This window comes from Phoenix dactylifera, chromosome 17, assembly GCF_051530095.1.
Source record: "Phoenix dactylifera cultivar Ajwa chromosome 17, Ajwa_hap1_PhDact_Kaust_v1.1, whole genome shotgun sequence".
In the NCBI taxonomy this organism is placed as follows: Eukaryota; Viridiplantae; Streptophyta; class Magnoliopsida; order Arecales; family Arecaceae; genus Phoenix; species Phoenix dactylifera.
The window spans coordinates 9,797,228-9,811,132 of record NC_143206.1 but is presented as its reverse complement, the minus strand read 5'-3'; the positions used below and the strand labels follow the sequence as shown (position 1 = coordinate 9,811,132).

The 13,905-nt window shown below is 37.4% G+C and overlaps 1 protein-coding gene across 4 annotated transcripts in view; it reads right to left on the bottom strand.

Moving 5' to 3' along the window:
- The window catches only part of VLN2 (villin 2), a 31,676-nt gene that overhangs the window by 13,259 nt on the left and 4,512 nt on the right, over positions 1-13,905 (bottom strand). For all 4 annotated transcript variants that reach the window (XM_039132828.3, XM_008804412.6, XM_088713668.2 and 1 more), the window contains exons 4-15: positions 11,886-11,954; positions 11,562-11,798; positions 11,290-11,467; positions 11,066-11,198; positions 8,123-8,282; positions 7,888-8,044; positions 7,708-7,808; positions 7,442-7,600; positions 3,875-3,943; positions 3,730-3,798; positions 3,430-3,567; positions 323-451 (exon numbers count right to left, since the gene is read on the bottom strand). In XM_039132828.3, the coding sequence (XP_038988756.3) occupies positions 323-451; positions 3,430-3,567; positions 3,730-3,798; positions 3,875-3,943; positions 7,442-7,600; positions 7,708-7,808; positions 7,888-8,044; positions 8,123-8,282; positions 11,066-11,198; positions 11,290-11,467; positions 11,562-11,798; positions 11,886-11,954 (1,599 nt within the window). The remainder of the gene's footprint in view (positions 1-322; positions 452-3,429; positions 3,568-3,729; positions 3,799-3,874; positions 3,944-7,441; positions 7,601-7,707; positions 7,809-7,887; positions 8,045-8,122; positions 8,283-11,065; positions 11,199-11,289; positions 11,468-11,561; positions 11,799-11,885; positions 11,955-13,905) is intronic.

Sequence of the window (13,905 nt, the reverse complement as noted above, 5' to 3'; positions counted from 1 at the left end):
TTGCTTGACTCCTTTCAGTGATGTATTTGCTATATTGACCCATTTTAATTATTGTGGTTCACACGTGAGAAGGGGGGGGGGGGGGGGGGGGGGGGCTTGTTAGGCTCAATATACATTGTTGGCCCTTTCCCTATCAGCCTAAGCTTTTTGTTTTAGTTGGTTCGTTAACAGCAACCATCTAAGAATTGACCAATAGAATGGTTGTGATTCTATTTATTAAATGGAAGAAAATCTACTACAACTTGATTGGGCACTAGAACAATGAAAGAAAAACATAGAGTGTACATCGAGATTTCGTAAACAGAGAAGAGGATACATGTACCTTCAAAAATTCTGCAACTTTTGCAGCCCACTGCTGCTGTTCAAAGGTAGTGGAATTTCCATGCCATGTAAATAGTGAATTCCCAGATTGCAACAAGAAACAATCAGTGGAACTTAAGGATTTTGACACCTAAAAGATGAAAAAAGTATGTCATTGAAAAAAAACAATCTATATCTAAGTAATCATTAATTGGTCAATGTTCCAAGCCAAATTGAAATATCTAAAAAATACAGTAGTAAAATAACAACATCAAAAAATAATAACTTTGCTCAAATGAATCTAATATGCTGACAAGATTTCTCCAAGAAAATTCAAGCATACAAAATGAGTCCTAAGACAAATAGGTTAATTCGTAATTTAATTGAATAAATCACTGCTTTGCGCAAAGGGCGAAGCATAGATAATCTGAAAAATGTGGGCCAAGCAAAAATACTAACAAATGCCTGTATCACTGCAAGCACATATACCCTAAATGCCCTTCTTTAACTTAGGAAACAATGATATCATTATCAATATCTTTAACGTACTAAAGAATAAAACATGCTACTGGACAAACAAACTATATGGCCATAATTCTTGTTTAAATATTAAAAATCTGAATGATCAAGTTAGGGTGAGTTCTAGAATCATATATTGAAACTCATAAAACAAACATGAAATATTGGGAATCATAATTTTCCAAATTATGCAATTACTGATCTAGTCAAAGATGGTAAGCTACCAACAACCACAAGGAAAATGTCATAAAAACGTTGAAGCACTCATGATTAAGGATTAAGTACTGTGTAACGTATTAGTGCAATATGCACATCATGCTATGTTGTGCCAATAGATGGCATGCCCCCACACTACAGATATGCAAGTTTGTAAAAATATTCACAATAAAACAAAAAAAAAATTCAACTTTTCTCTTAATAAAAACCAATTATAATTTCACTTACTCGTGTATATACATCAACTTTGCAAATAAATCTGGTTTCTAAATAGAAACAGCATCATAGATCACCCTATCTTTCCATGTTGATTGTTATTTGATATGCTTATAACTTGTTTTAAGTAATTTGTCTTACAAATAAACATATCACAACTTTCATTACATGTTAACACAAAAAGGTTCAAATCCATAATGAAATTTTGGAGAAAACATATGTATTCTCATATGCCAGTAGTACCAGTTAGGTATCTTTCCATGAATTCCATGTGCTACACAAAATTGTGAACGGCATCTGCTACCCACAGGGGATGATCATGTACATGTACATGGGATGTGTATTAGAGTTTGATGATATGCATACACACCAAACCATATGTAAGAATGTTAAGATAATAAACATGTAATGCACATTTACATGAAAGCCACATACTTGACCCATTACTAATTATTATCGACAAAGCTTCTCATCAAGGTCGGCAGAACCGTCCCGAACTGCCCAGTTCGGGGCATCCCGAGCCATACCGGTCAGGAACCGAGATGGTTCCGGCAATAAAAACGAGACCGGTGTCGAAGAGAGGGACAAGATGAAGAAAAAAGAGGAAAAGAGAGAGAGAGAGAGAGGGGGAGGGAGAGGGAGAGGAAGAAGAGAGGAACGTCGAGGCCAGCCGGCAGAGGCCAGAGAATCGCCGCGCGGAGGAGTGAGCTGCGAAAGAGGGGTTTGCTCCGGTCCCCTATTTCGAACGAAATAGGGCTTCTTTTATTTTTAGAGATTTTAAGTAAAAGTCAGCAAACGCATTGCTGACTTTTGCTTAAAAACCTCAAAAATAAAAGGGCCCCCTTCGACCCTTGTTTTGAATGAAACAGGAGACCAAAGGGAGCCCTTCTTCTGCGGCTCTCCGGCCTCTGCCTCCTCCGCGTGGCGGCTCTTCGACCCTCCACTAGCTCTCCACTGGCCTCCCCTTTCTCTCTCTTTTTCTGTCTCATTCTCCCTCTCCCCCGCCTCTTCTATTGTGTCGGTACAAGCCCGGCAAGGCACGGCGCGAGCCTATACCGACTCGTCCCGCTGGATAATCGGTACGGTACCCGATACCGGTTCCGCTAACCCTGCTTCTTATCATCTCGAAATTCTCAATCACTAGGATGTTTTTAATAGTTTCAATGCCCCTACATTTTTTTTAAGACTTAGACTTATAGTGCCTCTTGTGGCATACTCTCTCTAATTGTCATGCTTTGAGATCAAAGATTTAAAAGATGATTCAATTATTCATAATAAAACCCAAAAAGACAGAGAAAGATAGGTACATTAATTTCCAATTTTGGTCCAAATTTGAATGATGTTTTCTTTTGTTATTGCATCTTTAAATTGGGGCTTCAAAACTTTAAAAGAACCAAAAACCACAAGGAAAGACCTTGAGACTATCTTGAAAAGAAACATAACTTTTGGAAAAAGCAGCACAAAGCATATATCCCTAATTATTAACCTATGTCCTGCACACTGTAGCAATATTGAACACTATAAACCAATATGTAGCTATCGGGAGAAGCATAAAGCACCCACACTGTAGGTAGTTAGTGTACTGGGTTTGCGCCCTCATACAGGGACACTAATGCATTCCCAGTGTAATGTAGAGGTTTGCACCCTAGCAACAGAGCGTGGCAGCCTAGCGCAAAAGATAAGTAAAAGGTAACATAAAGCAAGATTTTTCTTTTTTTTTAATGAAGTATTTTCTTAACAATTTATAATCAGTGCAACAACTTATGTTGTTACCATTTCATTAGTCTGAGAACATCTAATATTCACCAATAGATCTACAGGACTGCCTACATCTAAGATACATCCAGCATGAAACACTCAAGAAAATCGATATTTCTACATGCATATAACTCTTTAATGTTCTTTATGTCTTTATTTTGTACAGGTTAAATAGTTAATCATTCAACTATTGCCTATTTGCCTGTTGGGCATCCTTTTTCCATAAGTTTTACTAATTTAGGGATGCTTATCCACATGGTAAATGTATCCTTTCTGAAAAAATTGGTGCTCGATACCCTTTGTTATTAGCAGCTGAAGAAGACAACTTGCAAAGGAACCAGCTCAATACAAAGACTGCTATTCAGATAAAGTGCAAGGTTTGATAGAATATATTAATGAATAAGATTCATAAAAGCATACCGCATCAACTTGAACTGCTTTATTGTTATGGACTGATGTACCAGATACTCGAATCAGTGCAATGCCATCTGAGGTATAAGTTTCATCATTCAAGTTCTTCTCTGCTATGAATTTTTTGTAACCAGAGCTGATTCCACCCTGCAAATAATCAGTAATATTCAATATGCCAGTCAAGTGATGCTCTTTAGAGCAATGCAATCAAGGAGGGACCTATCAAAGCCTAATTCATTTATTAGAAGCTGTTCTGTTAGTTTCTTTCTACTAAGGCTCAAAAGCACATAGAAAAATAACAAACATTACCTTCAAAACAATCATGGGCTGAAAGAGTGCAATAAATTGAGGTGGCTCTTTGCCTTCAATAATGCGACCCTGCAGGAGCCATAAGTTAATGATGCTCTATCTTCTTTTCCCATATGTTTGAAAAATTAAATAGAGACTCCAATACCTGAACTGGTCTTCCTTTCAAAGAGTTCCACATTGTATTAGCTAACCGAGTAGACATCATTTGATCATTCTGAAAAAGAAAAAAAACATTATCATATAAATATGGTCCGAGGATTGACTAAACCAAACCATTAGTTCCAGTCTAATCTAAATGGGTTCTCCATTAGCGGTCAAGGTAAACTCCATTAATTAATGAGAACACTAAGCTCTCTGCTCGACATCAATCCTTTAAACTGGTAGAAAGAACTAGATAATTTACTTACAGAATTGGAGATCATGCAACAGTCTAGCAACCCTCCAAGATTTTCCACATTTTCAAAGAAAGTATGGATCAATGTTTTAAATCCTGATACCGAGGCCTATCTTAGTATGGTTCCGGGTCAGTAAGGGATTGTAATGGACTGAAATGATCATTAACAATAAGAATGAAAAGGAAATAATGTGCTGCAGGAAAAAGCAAGGCCATCCCAAGTATCAGGCCACAACCGTCCTAGTTCATCCCAGCCCGCTTTAGCCAGTTCTAATTACTAAGTTTCACCGTCTCAGTATCGCACCCCATACCGATACTGTCCTATTACAATGTTGGTATGCGGTACGATACGAGACGGCGATGTGTATTGAGTGTCGGTACAGTATAAGACTGCATATTGGTTTGATATCGATATAGTATGGTACACTCAGTACAGTACGGTACCGATAGGTATGGCAAACCTTGCTAATCAATTTTGGCCTGATTTTGGTAGCTTTGACCGAAACCAACCCAAACTACCATTTTTACTTTTTTATGTTTAATAAGTTAATATTGTCAATGTTTTCTAAAATTGACTATAATTTTGAATACTACTGAATTATCAAAGGCTCATTTATTTTATTAAGATAATAAAGTAAAATGTTTTCTTATTTATGTAAGTTTTTCCTTACTTAGATGGGTTACTTAATTGAGTAGAACGAAATATGCTTAGGTGGACTTTTTGTTGCTCAGTTGAGTTATTGAACATGGAAATAAAATAAAATATATCTAAATGGGCTTTTCCTTGCTTAGATAAATTACTAAAAAAGTTACAAAATGATATATGTATTGAGAAAGGCCTAGTATAATACAAAAACAAAGGTAGATATGAGGGATCAACAAAAAATACAGAAAAGTTTAGGTAATTTGCAAAGGTTAAGGAAAAGTGTAGACAACACTATATATATATATATACACATATATAATGGGTGGAAAGTTTAGAACAAGGTCTATCGAACAGGTACGGGGGCTTGTACAGGCCAGCGATCGATTTGGTACGGTATGAGTCCGCACTGTGCCATGCCGGGGCTACCGACATTGGGAGAGGAAGGAGAGAGAGAAAGAGAGAGGGAGGGAGGGAGAGGAAGAGGGATAGGGAAAAAGGGGGAGAGAGGAGGGGGGCTTATTAGCGAAGGCGAAAAGGCCATGAGGAGGGAGGTGAAGACAGTGAACCTTTCGATGAGCACGATCTCCATCCACGGCACCTTAGGGCAACAAACGCCACCAGAGAGAATTTCTAAGGTTTCACTCCCATTCTTCTTGGCTTTAAGGTTTAGTAGAGGAAAAGGTGACGAGGGGAGAAAGAAAGGGGGGAAGCGTCGAAGATAGGGGAGTGAGCGGCATCTGACGGTGAAGTGAACGAGAGCCTTTGAGCTCTTGAACCATCGAACGTGGGGAGGGAGACTTATAATTGAACCAACCCGACCCGCTAAACTGTTCCAACTTGGGTTCAGCTTGGTACGAGCCAAACTGCCCGATTCAGGACGGTTTGGCGATTATTGATTTAGAACAGTATATCAAGCTTCATTACAGTTTGGTTTTAGCCTCAAATTACACAAACTACAATCTTAAATAACTCAAAACGTTATATAATAATACGAAATAATGTACCTTATTTTTTTCGAGTTTTTTTTGCTGAAATTTAGACCAAAGCCGAATCTTTACTAAGAGACCAAGACAAAAATTGGAACCAAGTTTTAAAGCGTTATTGGGTACCACTATCTCATTGAAACAGTATAGCACCAATAGGATTGTGCTGCTACTGTTGGGACTTGAATCCTTCGTTTAGACATACAGGTGAAAGGACGTGGCTGGACAAGGCAAGTTTATTTACTTGGTGACACAATTTAAGAGCCACATCAAGAACAACACATGGTGAACATAGTTCGTTGCAACATTCATTGGACATTAAGAGCAAAGAGTGCCGAATAATAATGAAGACTACAAATACAACTAAAACAATGTTAGCATTGAAAGATAACTAGTTTTAAAAAAAAAACAGTATCAAATCATGAAGATTTAGAAGTAGGAAAGCACAGCTATTTATATATAATGAAGGGGAAAGGTTCTTCAGGAAAAAGTTCCTTAATGGATTGAATAAACATTAATCACTATCATGAAGAAAGAGATCCTAAAAGGTTTGATTTGGTGTGGCCCTCTCAAAATTGAATTTTGGACAGGTCCATATATTTTTTGGTCACTCATTTTCAAACAATTGTTAGAAGATTATGCATGGAATGCAACATCAGTGCTAGGAAGTACAAATGCTTCTTAGGAAAACAATATTGCGTCGTGCACTAAAAATTTGTAATTGGTTTCTGAATGAGTGGAAGCAGGTTAAACATAGAAAAGAAACATCAATGTTTGAGATCATGTATGCTCCTTCAAATTAATGCACTTCAGTGTACTTATCTACAACCATTTTTTATGAACTTGGATACAAGGTAGGAAGTTATTCATGAGAGAACTGGAGATGTTAGGGAAGTGAATACTACATGAAGGAATTTTGTTATTTAAGGCAAGGTTAAGGAGGGGAATTTGGAATCAAGTTTAATTAAATTTAGCATTCTTAACAAATATATTTCGGAAACTGCTGGAAGAGGTAAAGAAGGGTAGCTAAGGATGGTCAAATATAAACTTGTTTAGTTTCATATGGTTGCTCTGTTATGAGGTGGGTCAAAAAAAATCAACCATGTGATCTGTGATGAATGGTCCCTTTGGGTTGGGCCATGAGTAAAACTAGGGATAGCCAAGAAAGTAATCAAGAGGATTAGTGATGCAGAGAAGTGAACTTGATCACACCTTTTGTTTGTATTGTTACCTTTAGCCTCTTGATAAACTAAGCATGTCTCAATCTTTCTTATTCGAAAATGCTCATGATCAGGTCGTAGCTGCCATTGGTAGTGGTACATTTGGAAATAGCAAGAGATCAAGATTATGAAACAAAAAACATATGTATTATAAAATCAAATATATATGTAAAGAGGAAGTTTTCAGACACAAAATTGCATATATAACTTTAAAGTTAATTATGATATTTTTCCTTTTACAGAATTCAAGAAGGTGCACCGCACAGCAACATGGTTCAACTCACGGGCAATCTCTGTGTGTATGCGTGTGTGTGTGTGAGAGAGAGAGAGAAGTGTACATGCAATATTAACTAGAAAACTGAAATTTATCATATTTTAATTATTCCTTTAACGATTAAACAGACCTAATGCCAGTGGTCTTTTCTTTTCTATTTTTGTCAGCATATAAATTTTGAATATTATCATTTACCTGAACACTGTCCTTTCCCATCCAACAAGATAAGAAATATTCCTCTTTCTTTTCACCAGAATGATATGTATAAAGCACAATATAACAGTCTCCACTGTAGAATTTACCGATCTCTTCCTTTGGAACTGGGGTCTTTGCACTTCCATTGATACGCCAAACCTGAAATATATGCATGTTTTAATTTTACTGAAAAGAGAACTTCAGCCAAATTACCTACAAATATAATTTAGCTGCATATGTAGTTTCTCTAATGTTTTAAAACAAACCTCAAGTTTTCCACCACTCTCAAGCAAAGGAGGGACTTCCTCATTTATAGGAGAGTTTTTGGAGATTCCCTTAACATCAACCCCTTGTTGCTTTAGCAAAGCTATCAAAAAACACAAAATTAGCATAATTAACACAAAAAAACACAAAAGTTCTTCTCATATATGAGAATTAACTCCTACCTGCCACTTTTCCTCTTCCGTCCTCTCCGCCAGAATTTCCTGTTCCTGTACCCACTGGCCATAATTCAAACTTGGACTTAAACGAATGTGGTTCATGACCTTGAATAATCTGACTTATGCGTGTCGCCTTTGATCTATTTTCATTAGCAATAAATTCCTGAAAAAGAATTTCTGTAAGGAAAAATACCTACTCAAGAGTATGGTGACCACTAGAATACAGAAATCTAGAACCTACCTCAGCAGCTTTGCTGGCAGCTTTTCTGTCCTCCACTTGTGTCACCCGACCAACCCAGACAAATATCTCGGATCCACAATCCAGTAAATAACATTTATTGTTTTCCAACAGTGCTTTAGAAAGAGTGTCTTCTTCCAACTTCAACTGACCATCGTCGATACTACAAAACAAAGAAATGTTTGTAAGCCTTGATTTATTGGTAGAAGCAACTACTTACAATAACCGAATAAACTAAAACTATATTCCAATGAAAATGATGCAACCAGAAACTTCTGAACATACACTAGGTCACTATATTGATCTTTAACGTCTGGTACTTCTCTTTCTAGCATATTACTGGAAACATTTTGCCTTCTAGAACTCACAAAAGACAAAAGATAAATAACAATAATTTTTTGAACATCAGCAAAAAGAAAAGACAAATGACCAATAGCATAATACAGATAATGTCGAAAATTACAAGAAGAGTCCACCCTTCTACAAATTAAAACCTGTTCAACAAACCCCATCCTCATCCACATTTTCAATTCCCTTTTGTTCCACCAAATTACACCAAAATGGGACTTCAAAAATTCCACACTAGAGAGAAAGGGAAAGAACAAGCCACAAGAGATGGAAAACATAGAGGCTTGCAATGGGACACTCATGTTTTGAAAGATATTAAGCTTCAAATAAGGAGTTTGCAATTAAAGAAAAGCTCATTACAGAACTTCTAACCTAAAATTTGATAGGAAAATTAATTATATCATAATTGGAGGTTGTAATGGTTACTTTGTGTTCATCACTAGTATAACAGAAGCTGAAAAGGTTAACTTAAAACTATGAACAAATTCAAACATTAAAGATTACATCCTACCTATTCATGCAATGTTAAAGAGAACATATGACTGTCAATAGAACCATTAGGGTTGCAAGTGGGTTTAGCTTGTTTCAGGTCAAGCTTGACTCACATCCAATCTAAACTTGCCTATTTCACTTGGATCTGGATAAGCTTGAGTCTCTCTTCAGTCCAAGTCCAAATGATGTTTAGGATTAAAGGACAATCTCAAAATTTGAACTAGTTTTTGTTGGATTAAATCCATCCACTCAAATTCAATTGGGGAGGGTCCAATCTAATTCTGCAAGGTTCACATGTTACCCAGTTGGAGGTTGTGTCTAATTTGGACCCCATAATTGATCCAAATTGGGCAATAGGTCAGGTGGTCTTTGGTTTAGGTTGCAGTCTGCACAACCTGTACCCCTATGAAAGAAGAAAGAAGATAAAGGTCAAAATTTCTAAAATCTTGCAAAAAATTAAACTTGACAAGCAAGATTATTTTTTTTTGCTCAAAGATTTTATATAAAATGTTAACTGGAACATAGGATCTCCTGATGCTTGGTTGCTTCATATGGAGAGACCCGTAAAGTTAGTACAGTTCAATAAAATGAACTTTATAAACAAGACGGATCAAAAAAATTTAATAAGAGCAGCAATAAACCACTATTTTTGAGTTTGTTGAGACATAAGTGCCATGTAACTTGCAGGATTAAAGAAGCCAAGAACTAGATTAATTTTTATTAATTCAGCATTCAAACACCAGATAGTGGGGCTTTCTCAATCGGAGGAATTAATGAGCCAAACTAGTTTGGCTTGCTGTCATGATAGTAAAATTGTTTGGAGGGATGGCTTTTCTCATTCTTTATTTACAGAAAGTACAAGCCAAAGGAGAGAATTTGGAATTTAGAGTTGAATTTACAACGAAAATTAAAGGTAAATCCATTCTTTTTAAGGAAAAGTGACTAGAATGTTTATACAAAATAGATTGATAGGACCGAGTTATACTAAATCAGTACCTGAATGACCAATTCGGCACGATACGGGTTTGTATTGTGTCGTTAGAGGGTGTACTAACACAGGAGAGTGAAGAGGGAGGGGAAGCAGGAGAAGGAGAAAGAAAGAGAGAGAGAGAGAGACTTAGAGAGGGAGGGAGGGAGAGAGGGAGGAAGGGAGGAAGGGAGAGGGAGGTGGAGAGAGAGTGCTCGAAAGCCCTCGTCATTGTCATTGGGGGGGGGGGAGGGGGAGGGGAGAGAGGGAGGAAGGAAGGGGAGGGCCAAGGGAAATCCTAGCAGAGTGAGAGAGAGAGGGGGGGGGGAGAGAGGGAGAAGGGGGGAACACATACCAGTGATGCTGGTGGGTGGAGGGCAAGCAGCGTCAAGGGTTGCTAGCACGGGGGGGAAGGAGAGGAGGCAAGGCCGTGAATCAAACATTAGGCCAATGGGTGAGGGTGACTTTTATACCAACCGAATGGATATGTCAAATCGTGCTGATAGCCGACTAGTCTGATTCAGTACGCTCGGAACCGGCCAGTTCAGTATGGTTCAGCAAACCAAAGACATAACCAACAGGTCACATGGTTTAGTGCTGCAAGTTATCCTGCCAACTTTCAGCTTTTCTGGATGTTGACTACAAGGGGCTTAACATTATTTCTGGTCCCGGTTGCACACTTGAACCAGTTGTTTGTTAAAACATTGGTAGGAAAAGCACAAATAGAATGATTTCGCAGGATGTTAAAGATACTTTATAATCATTATCTAAAAATTACTGTCCTCAAAGAATGTTGTTTATAAACTTTAGTTAACCAAAAATTTGGGACATCGAGAATGAGATAAGATTCACTCTTAGATGTAAGTGTACATGAGAATTTCTTATTGATATCCAACTGCTGTTGATTGACGTACAGGGCAACTTCAGATAGTTGTGTTGGAGATGTAATCCTAGTGCTTATAGGTGGTATAACAAAAAATAAAGTACATAAAGTTTTATAACAATATTATTCGTAATTATATCAAGTTAATATTGACCCATAATCCTGGGCCAGGGGGGCGGGGGGTGATGCACCAGGTATAGTAGTTAGTAGTTATCCCGTAAGTTCACTATTGTAAATAGCATAAACAAAAGAATACCTATAAAGCTTTGCCGGAGTGGCTTCTGGAACAACATCATCTTCACTAATAGTCTTTTTGCCAATTGGTGCAAAGCCACCAAAGAGGACCCAGAATTCACCAGAATCTGACTCCGCTACAAGCTTTCCATCATCTGAAATTGCCAATGCAAATCTAATAAACAAAAACAAGTGACAGAGGTGCAATCACATGCATGGAGAAAGATATTAATAAAGTGCTCTCACCTATAATTGCAACATCACATTTTCCTTCATGATACTTATCCTTCAAATGTTGTATTACTTCTAATGCTTTAGCTCTTTCTTGAATATTGGAGTTAGCACCGTTGAATTGATAAATTTTCTTTATGGTGTCCAGGATAAATACATCATCGTGATTCAATGAAGAGCGAGCAAAGGGAACCTACATAACCAAACAACTGAAGTCACCATTTCCATATGTCACAGCAATTGAGACATTGGAGTCCTACAAAAGCTCTTGGAGAAAATTTTAGAACCTGCTTCATTCTAACAACTCGTTTTCCTCTGCAAATGTATAGTCGTGTTTCAAACTTCTCCTCTTCAGGCTTTTTGAACCCAGAGGCAAAACCTCCCTCCAAAGGAATAATGCATGGTTTGAAGTATGACAGAAACTTATCAGATTCATAGCCTTGAAGTTCCCTATGTTGAACTGCACGGCCTCCAAGGACTGCATCAAGTTCCACTGTCTTAATTGCTGCAGTTCCAGCTTCATCCTAGATCATTCATAAGTTAAATCAATAAAGTGATTTGCACAAGTATCCATTAACATTTAACTGTATCAAGAAATTTAAATAGCATACTTGGCTTGTATCTTGTCCAATCCAAAAGTGAATGTCATATAGATAGGCACCACCTTTTCCAGGAGTTGTCTGCAATTAGCGACTTTCATGAGCAAGAACACAAACAGCAGGTAAATACAGGAAGGCATCAAATTGTGTGCATGGTCTCTTCAGAGGTGCGTAAAGAGACTGGACATAGCACATGGTACTTTGATGTAGAAGCAAAGTAGCAATATGCAAAACAGTTACTTCCTTTCTAATTGGAAATGCCCCTCTCTGGCAACAAAGAATGATAACCACGGCAAAACAAAAGTCACAGCACCAAAAGACTCCACCAGATTTATATTGACTTGTGAATGTTATTCTGCTTAATCAGAGAGATTGATAGGCGTCATCATAATAAAGAGAACAGCTATGAAACTAGAATTTCTAAAGAGACCATTTTAAAGATTGCTATAATGAAAGAAATACATGGCATATTTCCAGCAAAGTAGATTCCACATACAAGTCCAATAGATGATGATGAATCAAACTGAAGCAGAGGGACAAATTCAGAATTGTAATTAAAACATATAACAGCAATGCCTTGCTATGAGAATTTAGAGTAGGGATATACTATTATCCTTGCATTGTAAATTATGCCTTGATTTTCTTCTTCTTTGATAGATGTCAAAAAACCAGCTATTTCTCACTATGATTCTACTGGAGCTCACAGAATAATTGGCATGTACAGAATGATGTTTACAACAGTACTTCTACAAGATTTAATGTGTCGACTCATCTATATCTGTTGGCTTTCTATCTAAATGACCAAACAATCACAAGCTGTTTGTTTCCTTATTAACTGCAAAGTGCCATGACAGCTTGCACAGCTACATTAATGTTCCTTGAACTCTTGATGCTGATCCCGTCCACACCATCCGCACCCAAACCCCACCCAATAACAGGATGAAAACCCCTTCCAAGCTAGCACATGGTTCTTACTGCTTTTCATTATAAAATTATGCTTTGATTTTGTCCTTCGTTTTCAATGTCCAAAAACCAGCTATTTCGGACTATGATCCCATTGGAGTTCACAGAATGATTGACATGTAGAGAATGATATTTACCACAGTATATCTACAAGAACAAATGTGTCAACTCAGTTATCTGTTGGTTCTCTAACTAAATAACTGAGCAATCAAAGACTACCACAAGTTGTCTGTTTCCATATTCCAAAGCATGACCACAGCTTGCATAGCTACAATAATTTTCCTTGAATAGTTGAACTCTGGATGCTGATTCCCTCCCCCATTACCAATCCAGACCCCCCCAAAAAGAAAGGGTGAGAACCCTTCCAAGCTAGCATATGGTTCTTATTGCTTTTCATTCGTCATTCGTCATCACCACAACCAAGTTCTTCATGATTCAAAGCGAGTAGCTACGAGCAGAAGAACTGAATTAGATACAGAATTAGACAAAGAAGCAAGAGGTGCTCAAGTTTCGTCCACCTCCAAATTGAAGGTCATTCTTCTTCCAAGTGACAATGCTGCTAATAAAACTTTTGATTGCCTAAAAAGCATATGGCTCCCACTTCCCAGAATAGTGCTCTCACAGCTGCCATCCTATGTCAACTGATCTACCTCTACGTTCACCATCCAACGTCCATCAAGTTATGCACAATATTTTTGGTTCAACACCATCTTAAGCCATAACAAGATGCACCTCAAATATCCCACCAGTGAACCAGTAGTTTATATATTGACATAAATCAAATCAAAATGATTAGATTTAAAAATAGAATCCAGTTGATGATAACAATAATGTTGGACAAGGAAAGAAATGAAGAGATCAGGATGATTCATGTTGCAATTGAAGGTGATGTGTTGCCTGACTACACAAAAAAATCAGGAAAAACTAACTTTCGTAAATTCTCATTCATAGCTCAGGGATGAAAAAGAACAGGAAGATGAGTTGCTATTAAGCTTAATGGTTGGTTAACATAATCCCAATCCTTTCCTGATGGGACGTGATCTTGTTCTCACAAAATCTCTTAAAAGGA